Source organism: Poromitra crassiceps (genome assembly GCF_964638095.1).
Source record: "Poromitra crassiceps genome assembly, chromosome: 4".
Classification (NCBI taxonomy): domain Eukaryota; kingdom Metazoa; phylum Chordata; class Actinopteri; order Beryciformes; family Melamphaidae; genus Poromitra; species Poromitra crassiceps.
Genome location: NC_139626.1, coordinates 1,415,303 through 1,426,067, shown reverse-complemented (window position 1 = coordinate 1,426,067; position 10,765 = coordinate 1,415,303). Strand labels below are relative to the sequence as shown.

Genomic DNA, 10,765 nt, shown 5'->3' with positions numbered 1-10,765 from the left:
GAGAAACATTCCTGTTTGTATATAAATACAGTATACATAATGTGACTAGTAGTAGTAGGTTAATCCGTCTCGCAAGCTCCAAGCTGTCTGGACTAAGCGGGTCAAATAGGAGGAGAAGTCGTTGTGACAGATGGGGGGCCCTCACAGGCGGTCAGTGTGTGAACATGACTAGAGGTGCAGAGTAGACAACAATAGCACACGCAAGGCTGGTTGACGTGTGGCGTGGGGCTACCAAAAATCACGCTGTTCTGTATTCCCGAACGACCATCTCATTTCTTCATAATATCACGCCAATAGTTAAACGGGCCTAATTAGAGATTAGAGACCGCAGTCGCTTACATGGTACAGCCCGACTCTCCCCACCCCCCCATCACTGCTTCTCTACAGAAACACATTGCATGGCATGCTGCTGCCCAGCCAAGCAGGAGGTTAGCACAAGTATATACCTAAATGACCTAGCGTTGCCTAGAGAAACATCTAGGTTAAATGAGCTCGAGTCACAAGAGAAGACATGATAAGCTATTTTGGTCTTTAAAAACGTCTTTGGTCAGGTCTTCTTCCAACTTCAATGTCAGTGTCAGTCACTAAACGTTAACGTTTGGGTTTTCCTCGTCCTGAATGTATACATTTATTTCAGTCAGGACAACTCTACCTTATGACGTTTTCATGCCAATATTAACAGACAGCAGCAGCATTAGCACATTAGCTATCTGCTAGCTAGCAGCACCTCCACTCACTCACTGGCCGCCGGGTAGCTGACAAGCTAATGTTAACGAGCTTTGAAGCGTCCTCACGAGTCACGACCTTAACCTACCTTGAATACAATCTTCCGTTGAATCATATCTCAATAATGCGCTCGTCGACGAAATCCAGCTGTAGGGTGTGTTTGTCCTTGAGAGCTGTGTGGAAGAGCTCTGTCCACTCGGTTCACTTCAGTCGGCGCCGCGGCTGCCCAGACAGACAGAGAGCGATGACAGCAGCAGCAGGCAGCAGAAGGAGGCTGGAGCGGTGTGTGTGTGTGTGTGACAGCCAGCAGTGCAGACACAGTGCTGTTTTGGTACGGCGTGCTTCTCTCTGCTGGGCTGCTGGGAACCACCAGGCTGTTCCTCAAACAACCAGGAGGCGGGGCTGTTGTTCATCTGACCGAAAACATCACCTGATCCAGAAAGTATCACTCACTTGTCCCACATGCATGCATGCATAATTCATTCATTCATTCATTCATTCATTCATTCATTCATAAGCCATATTATTTACATCAGCTTAATAGCCTACTACTTTATCAGGCAAAGGTGTGTAACATGACTAAATTAGTATTCAGGGTGTTTACCATGGGGTAAACCTTCCAGGCGGAAGACAGAGCGCGCCCTCTAGTGAGTGTTTGGAAGGGGGAAAACATATGTCATGGACCGTACCACTGCGCCCTGATAGGGAGAACACGTACAAATAAAAATAAAAACTACAAAGTAAACAGAAAGCACAATGAATTATGGATATGACTTATGACTTATTATTTACACATATGTATCTAGTTAATCGATGTATCCAGATTGTATCTATAAAAAATAACGAGTCACCTATCACCTCTTAGATATAATGGTAGAGTCTCTGTCTCTCTGACGCAGAAACTCTTCCCTTCTTCGTAGCTGCAGCCATGAGGTATGTTGGAGGCTTTAATTAGTTGTGTATTTTCGGCTGTAGGCCACGAATTTAACGTAGGGTTGCTATTTTACTTTAGCTCAAATAGGTTAAGACAAGTCTGAACAGTCGGACTCTCTCTGAATCGGAAAGAAATAGGCGTTTCTACCAAAATGGGCCCTGTCTGTTCTGGCTAGCACAGCTCGTTAGCCAAGACATGTTGGGTGAACGAAGCAACAATCATTTTGCTATGTAGCGTTAGGTCATGTTAGCTAGCTTAACCAAAGCAACACTTATTTCCGACACAGTTGAGGTAAGCTAACACCTTTAACCATATAGTTAAAGTGAAGAAGGAACGATGAGGTGATCGGCAGCTATTAGACCTTGTTTATGGTAGTGCATAATTAGTGCATTATTATTGTAGTGCATTATTATGAGAGAGACTACTGTGTGTTTTGGTTTGCTGAAATTATTGTAGTCCAACAAATATGTACGGTATACATATAGTGAACATAGTTTAAACACAGTGCATATTTATTAAGAAACATATGGACTTCGCCTAAAGCATTTCCTTGTGAGTTTGATGTCTTGTGCAAATACTGTGTTCCAATGCATTCTAATGATTTGTGCTCTCGATGGGTTAGAAAAAAATGAATGAGTTTTAGAGAGATTTGACTTGCAGATAATTTTAAAGCATCCCTATATGCACACCCTTTTCATTTGCTGTTGGTAACAACGGACATCATGTATCCTGAAATCATACATGTACATTCAATGTAAACTCTTATTTAACTCTGACTGTAAATTCATGTAAATCCACTGCCTATTTAACGTCTATTTAACTCAGTCTGTAAATCCAATGTAAATTCATATTTATCATCCACAGAACACTTCACCACTCATGTACATATTGTATATATTGACTCGAATTTATTCGATTTCATTGCACTTGCAACCTTGCGATTGTCTTTAGTTATCTTCCTACTTCTTATCTCTGTATATTGATGTAACTGCTACGCTGCATACAGACACTAAGACAAATTCCTCGTATGTAACTTGCATACTGTGGCAATAAAAGTGATTCTGATTCTGAAGAAAAACTAAAAAAATAACTTATTTTCCCAGCATGCTCAGGCTCCAGAAGCGCTTGGCATCCAGCGTCTTGCGCTGTGGCAAGAAGAAGGTGTGGCTGGACCCCAACGAGACCAATGAGATTGCCAACGCAAATTCTCGTGAGTTGTCTTTCATAATGTAAGGTTCTCTCTCCTTAAATTTATGTCATCATCAGGGCCTCTCAGGCTAGCACTTATTTTAACGTTGTTGTTGTTTGTCCCACAGGCCAGCAGATTCGAAAACTCGTTAAGGATGGCTTGATCATCAGGAAACCTGTAACGGTTCATTCCCGTGCTCGTTGCCGCAAGAACACTCTGGCGCGTCGCAAAGGACGTCACATGGGTGTTGGTGGGTAACTGACTCATGCTTTAAGATCATTGTCTGATTTACATGATTGCCTTCTAAATTATACCAAATAATTTCCATATAGTGCATAGTTTTCATGCATTCCTATGTTAGACATATTCCCTAGTGTGCTAGGTCCTAACACAAATCATAAACAGCAGGGTATTTCCACTTGCCCACATTTGATCATACTAGGCATCTCGCGCTTGATTCCTAGGCTCGCCACTGCAGGCGCGGACTGCAACATCGGGCACTTTGGGCAGATGCCCGGTGGCCTGCCATGGCATGGCCTGCAAAAATAAATAAATCGATACTTGGCGTCCAAATATCGATACAATATCGTCAGACAAAATATCGCGATACTATGGTGTATTGATTTCCCCCCCACCCCACCCCTATTAAGCATGAGTTGAAACTGAATGCAACAAATAGTGGCTTTGTAGTTTGACATGGACACGAGCTTGACAGTGTCATTTTCCTCTCTTCTACCCCAGGTAAGAGAAAGGGTACAGCCAATGCTCGAATGCCAGAGAAGCTTTCATGGATGAGGCGCATGAGAATCCTGCGTCGTCTTCTTCGCCGCTACAGGGAGTCCAAGAAAATCGACAGGCACATGTAAGTGACGATTTCAGTTCTCTTCACAGAACAAGCCATCTTTGGTTTGCTGAAGCTCTGAGGTCATGTCCAGTATGTCCTTCTCTACAGGTACCACAGTCTCTACCTGAGGGCGAAGGGTAATGTCTTCAAAAACAAGCGCATCCTTATGGAGCACATCCACAAACTGAAGGCGGATAAGGCTCGCAAGAAGCTCTTGTCGTAAGTTTTTTTTTTTTAAGACTTAAGATTCCATCATCGACCCACCCCGTAGAAAACTAATTCTGTGCAAAGATTAATAGCCCTTTCTGACAGAGGGGTGCTCTTTCTAAACCAACCGTAGTGATACATCACTCCGAAAGCAGGCTGTGTATGACAATAGTGCAAAACTCTATCTCTAAATGCAAGTTACCACTCTGTTCTGTTCACATTGGAATAATACCTACCATGATGAGATTCTCTGAATACATAAAATGACTGGGAATTAACATATCAACAAAATAATTTGGGCTAAATCTTTACTTTGAGTATATAAGCGTTGCTGAAATGCAAGGATGAATGTGTGATTATTAGACTGCTGATTCACATTGTCTGCTCTGTCTGTCTCCACCCCCACAGTGACCAGGCTGAGGCCCGCCGCTCCAAGACGAGGGAGGCCCGCAAGCGCAGAGAGGAGCGTCTCCTGGCCAAGAAAGAAGAGATGATTAAGACCTTGTCAAAGGAGGAGGAAAGCACAAAGAAATAAATCCAAACCTACATACTCTCCTCAGATTCCCCTTTTTGATGTTAATAAATTTGGACAAGAGAGACTCTCATTGTGTTATGTGAACATTATTGAATGACTATTGATTGTCAATGGTACGTTTCAATTTTACAAATGATTAGGTTGTACGGAGGAGAATGCCAGAGAAGCTGTACTGTGTTACAGTAGCAACACTTACTGTAATTGTAAATGGAGGATCTCTTCATGGTGCCATGGTAGTATTAAATAAAAACGGGCGACAAGAGGGCGATCAGTTGATTTTCAATGAAACCGTGTTGAGCGTTCCTCTAGATGAGTCTGCACCTCAAATCAAACGCTAATCCTAGCACATGAACTGTGGGTTCTCTCTGGCACTCCCCCTCCTCTTTGTGTTGCGTCTCTCTCTGGCACTCCCCCTCCTCTTTGGTGTCACTTTGCTGAACAAGCAGCCAATCACTGATCTGATCAGCTGCTTCTGGGATGGAAAAAACAAAACAAAAAGATCCACATTGCAGCTCCCAATAAATTTAATGTGCAAAGTTTCGATCAGGGATCTTCGTTGAAACGTTGCACATTTAATTCACTGGGCACTACCACAGTGTGCAGATCTTTTCCCCCTTCACTTCAGTTTGACTTTTGATCCAGCACCTGCAAAAGTCTCTGGATGTGCGTACCCTATACCCTATATTATTGATACTGATCTTTACCAAGGTGGTAGCCAACAATTCTAGTGTACTGCATATCTACCACAGAGCCCCAAATCCACATTCTAATGACACTTCAACAGGGTGATGGTTGTTGAATAACTCACATCCTAGCATGTCAGCTGAAGAGATGTGTTGTAGAGATGGTGTTGTCAAAATCTACTCTTGTCTAGTGTGCAAGGGTTCATTTTTCCATGTTTTGGTTGTTTGTAGTCCACAGGGGGGCAGCAGAGCACCAAACTCACCATCAGGCTCCAATAAAATGGAAAAACTGAAGCTGCTGATGATCAGCCTAAAATATGAGGATGAAATGTTATGAACAATAGAGCCTAATTAAGAGAGTAGCACACAATATATACAATTAATTATATTTCTTATTATTTGATTAGGCTAAATGACCAATATTTGTCAATGTGCTAAAGTGTTGCATTTGTTGTTGAATGTCTTCGGTATAGACAGTTTTAACTTGACAACAATAACAACCGTCACAACCCACCTGAATATCCGGTTTACTTCCTGTATACATAGCTGAGCGCAGGCTGATATTCGGCTCATATTAAATGTTAACATTAGGCCGTGTCTCCGACAGACACATTAACAAGGTAGCCAAACACATTCGCTTGGCTATCCTGCATTACATCTCTTTCTACAGTCTGTGGTCAGACCGTCAGACTCAGTGGGTCAGACTCAGACAGCAGTTATGCTTGCTAGCCTGCATGAAAGACGCCAGTGTGTTTATGTTTTTAATATAGTCATATCTATGGTTTATAACGCTGCCACTAATCACAGGCAGAGAGGGCCAGGGGTGGGTTATGCCTTCGCCATCATCCGAAAAAAAATATCGCTTCCTGTAAGCTAGCTAGCTAGCTAATGTTAGCTGCTGGTTGGTTGGCTAACTAGCGAATGTTAGCCGTTAGCTAACGTTAACGCGTTAACTAGACAAACAGACATGCAGTAACGTACGAGGAAGTCGTGGGGAGGAAGTCCATATATGGTCCATCCGGTCATGGCGCACAGGACATTACGTCATCACAGGATAACGCGATTGGCTGGCTCAGATCTGTTCAAATCTGAGCCAGCCAATCACGTTGTCCTGCACTGTTTGGACCGTGTATAAAAGGCGACCCCAGACGGGGGGGAACCAGAGGAGAGGAGAAGAGGAGGGGAGAGGGGGAGGAGAGGAGGAGAGGCGAGGGGAGGAGAGGAGAGGGGGAGAGGGGAGATGGGAGGAGAGGGGAGGGGAGAGAAGGGGAGAGAGGAGGGGAGGGGAGAGGGGGGGAGGAGAGGAGAGGGGGAGAGAGGAGGAGAGGGGAGGGGAGAGGAGAGGCGAGGGGGAAGGGGAGAGGGGAGGAGAGGAGAGGGGGAGAGAAGAGGAGGAGAGGGGAGATGGGAGGGGGGAGGAGAGGAGAGGAGAGGGGGGGAGTCTGTTAACAAACTTTTTTCAGTCAGCTCCGAAAGCTGCAGTTGATATGAGTAAAGCGCGTACAGGGGAGGGGAGGGGGGGGGGGGGGGGGGGGCGTAGTGGCTGGACCCTTCCAGGGGCACTGCCATCTCTCTGGGCGGCCCTGGTAGTGGAAGCGATCATCTTGCTCTATAATGACCAGAATGGGTGTTGTTCAAACTGAACATTTATTTCTTCAACATGCTGCAGCAGAAAGGGGGATAAACAGCGGACACTATTTTCATAGTTAAGCTATGAAGTAGCCTACTTCCCCCCGCAGCATCGTGACATTGAATGAAAGTATAGGCTATAATGGCTCGTTTGAGATGACTTTTGGCTCGCCTGGGAGAGCAGCCGAGTGCAGTCAGCCAATTAGAGGCAGAGAGGGGCGGGTCATGCCTTCGCCATCATGGGAAAAAAAGATTGCGTCCCGGAGCTAGCCTGAGAGGCTAGCTACATGTTACAGAGTAAGCTGACTATCAGTACGTTATTGCACGCATAGGCCTATCTTTACATTTAAATGTTTACATAGCAAAAATAGAAATAGAAGTAGGCTATGTCAGTGTTTTCCCCTGAATACCGTAGCTGAGAAAGTGGACACTGTCAAATTGACAGTGTCAATAGTTAGCACTGTGAAGCTGATACAATTCAGGTGGTGGTAATGCAACATTTATGGATGCCAACCGCCATAAAACACAGAAGAAGCTGAGAAAAAGGAAGCGCTGTGGGGTTGCAGCTGGTGAAAACCGTCTATAGTTTTGGCTCTGTAGTTTAGCATTATCACCATGAGATTTCATCTTGAATTGTTTAGGATTCTGACCATTAACAAGTTGCTAGCTTAAGGAAACCAAAGTGCCTATGAATTTTTCCCTTGCTTTATTTGAAGCTTGCATGTGTATTACCAGGAGGAGCAAAGGAATAGCAAGAACATTGCCACTCAGTGTCCAACTGCATGTTTTACAAGGCACTTTTACAAACTTATCTATGTCTAATGGTCACTGACTTGCTGCAGCGAGGACTTTTGAAGTTTACAAAACTTGCTGTTTATTGATACAGATTTTATTTTGGACATGTACTTTCCCCTTTTAAAACTCATTTAGTGCCTCTTGCTGGGGGTGCATCTACCACACGGTCCATAAAATTAAGGATTTTGATTGGTAACTGGTCAAAGAACAATTTAATGAGGTAGAGTGCAACTGGTCTGGTGCATGGCTGTAACCAGTTTAAGTAATAGTACATTTCCTCCATGTTGACTTGCTTTGGTCAGTATTTGAGGTGTTAAAATGCTCTTACCAAATACACTATTTCATAAGATAACATTATTTTACAAGCCAATAATAAGGCAACTGATGCAACTCTTACACTGGAATGTTTTTAAATGATTACTATACAAACCTAAAGTACTCATTGGGTATATCTTTATGTTTGGCCATTTCTGGAATTTCATTCATTCATTTGTATAGGGAAAACGCACTTTGATTTACACAAATATTAAATGCAATATCCAAATTATACAATTAAATTGTTTAAAAGCAAATAAACATAATTTGTGGTAATGTAGCAATAAAGGAGACATACTGTGAGTATGAGATGATATCAAGAGATTGCTGTAAGTTAATATGAGGCACAAAATAGCTCAAGGTTGATTTTCCTATAATGGCATCGATCTGATGAGTTGACTGCAGAAGATCATCTGTTGGGTGAGGTACAGGTGGGTAGCAGATTTAATTATTGAGATAAGAAGGTACATGTAGTTAGTACTTTAGATTAAAGTGCTTTATCAATGATTTGCACCAAGGTTAGGCTCATGACTCCTCTGCCCTCTGCTGGTCAGTTCTCATACAGATGGATGTACATATCATGTGACCTTGAGCCTTGGGCCTGTGCCATCGCTGTCTAGGCATGATGTGTTGCATAATCGTGTGTCACAGGGTTTTCTTCAAACGCCTTTACGTTAAACATACACCTCGGCAGCCATGCCTGTGTGTGTGTGTGTGTGTGTGTGTGTGTGTGTGTGTGTGTGTGTGTATGTGTGTGTTTGGTTGTGTGCCAATTTGCGTGTGTGTGTCTGCTTGTTAGTCTTTATGTGTATCCGTCCCCAGAGGTAAAGAGCATTGACCAACTTTGACTTTTCAGTGTAGCCAATTGTTGCATATTGTCTCTTTGTCACTGTCTGATGCTGACACAAGCGTAAATATGAGCTACCCGGCAGTGGTGGTTTTAGTGTTTTGGAGGCTCCAGGCAGGGGGTAAACTAAGCATGGACTTAAATTTAAACTTGAGCCTAATTTTAATTATTAATAATTATTAATAGTTGAAATATGAATTTATCTCTTTAAAATGGTGGTCTCGACCTAGTTTCAAGATGAAGACCAGACACGCTGCCTCACATCATATGTAATCCTAGTGTGACGACAAGTGTAATCCTATAGTGTGATGTCCGTGTGACGCACTTGCCAATATGACGCCGGTAATATCGTCAATGCCGAGGCTATGACGTGGCAGTATTTATAGCCATGCTCAGCATGTCATCGTCCTCTTTCCCTGATCCTTCTGGTCGCTGTACCTGAGCTGATCGCATTCCATTCTCTGAAGCTGTGTTTATACCCCACCCACCTCCCCAGTCCACCACCAATGTCTTGACTCCTGGCCATGCCATGCCATCAGAATCTTTCATGCCATAGATCTTATCGCCATGCCATACTTGAATAAAGCTTGCTTGTTGACTCTACCCTCTGGTCTCTCATGATAGAAATACATTTGTGGTCTGTTTTGAGTCTGCTACCTGACAGATGATGCTGTCTTAATTGCCTCGTTAAGGGCATGCATGGGAGAAGTGCTTGCTCTCACTCTCTCTCTCTCACACTCCCTCTCCAGGCCCCCTAACAGATGAGGCCTCAGGCAACTGCCTACGTTAGTAAAGACCGCCTATGGAGCTACGTTTCCCCCTGCAGATAATTTAGTTCGGTCCACTGCAGGGGCATATAAATAAAGTGTGCACTCTTCCAATGCAGCAGTGTCCCTTTGGTCAGACTAATTCCTGCCACCAGGAAACATCCACTTGGTTACTTGACTCTATATTTTATTTGATATACTTTGTTGATCTACTCCGAGTCTCCGAGGTTGGGGGACAATTAGCCACAGTTCTCAGTCTCTACCCGCTGCTCACCAAACGTCTGGGAGCCAAGACTATAGGGGACAACCTTAGTAGGCCTAATTTTAATTCAAATGTCCAAGATATGATATATATATATATATTATATTATGATATATTATGCAGGGTTTTAGGAAAAATTAGACACACCTCACCTCACTCAGACACCTAGATTGAACACAGGGCAGGTAACAAAGCAGAGGAATTAAAGTGAAGGGACATCAATCAGTGAGGTGAGGTGGGTTGGCGGTGTGAGAGAGAAAGACACGCTCACGTGTCACGAAAGTGACGGAAGTGATCAAAGCTCATGTTTGAGAGGAGTCTTTCAAAGCCTCAAAGGACTGGAGGAACGGCTCAACACAGCATGACCCATCTGCTTACCTCTAGTCTACATGATACACTGACAATACTATTTATAGCCTATATTAGTAATTGTTACCAAATGGCTTTGCAGTGGGATATATATATATATATATATATAAACTGCTGTCAGAAGATGTAGTGAGAGTATTGAGAGGCGACACAAGGATTAGAGGGAGAGCGCAGGCATTGTGCAGTGAGCCCGTTCCTTAGCTTGCTTAATGCATTTCTTCATTACCAGGAGGCACCATTATTTCCTGAAGCGTGCGGCCTTAATGGGATTAGATGAGGAGGGGAATGTGAGCAGAGCAGCACTCTTTACTACAGTCAGCGTTCAACACAGACCAAACTAATGGAGCGCACTCAGGAGTTCAGCAAATAGATGAGACGAGGAGGTGGAAATCATGAGAGGGGGGGGGGGGGATGATTGTATTTTATTTCCATTTGATATCAAAACAATTTTTCAGCCGTTTAAAAAAAAAGAGTAGCCGCTGCTTGCCAGTTATCTAATAATTACAGCCTTTGTGTGCATGATATCAGTCTGTTGAGACTGAGCAGACTGTGTTGTGCTTTCCTCTCTGTAATGAACAGCTGGTCCTCCTGTCCTGTTGGCGGTGTCTGGTCTCTGAGTATCCCTCTTGACCCTAACACACAAAGTGATTGCTAGCATGAATG

The 10,765-nt window shown here is 43.6% G+C and overlaps 1 protein-coding gene across 1 annotated transcript; it reads left to right on the top strand.

The window, feature by feature from the left end:
* The first annotated feature begins 1,609 nt into the window (after positions 1-1,609).
* Positions 1,610-4,503, top strand: LOC310775345 (large ribosomal subunit protein eL19). Its single transcript, XM_083635494.1, has 6 exons — positions 1,610-1,659; positions 2,764-2,870; positions 2,977-3,099; positions 3,591-3,711; positions 3,802-3,912; positions 4,309-4,503. Exons 1-6 carry the CDS (start codon positions 1,655-1,657, stop codon positions 4,433-4,435), a joined length of 594 nt encoding a protein of 197 aa, XP_083491620.1. The 5' UTR covers positions 1,610-1,654; the 3' UTR covers positions 4,436-4,503.
* Positions 4,504-10,765: the final 6,262 nt, after the last annotated feature.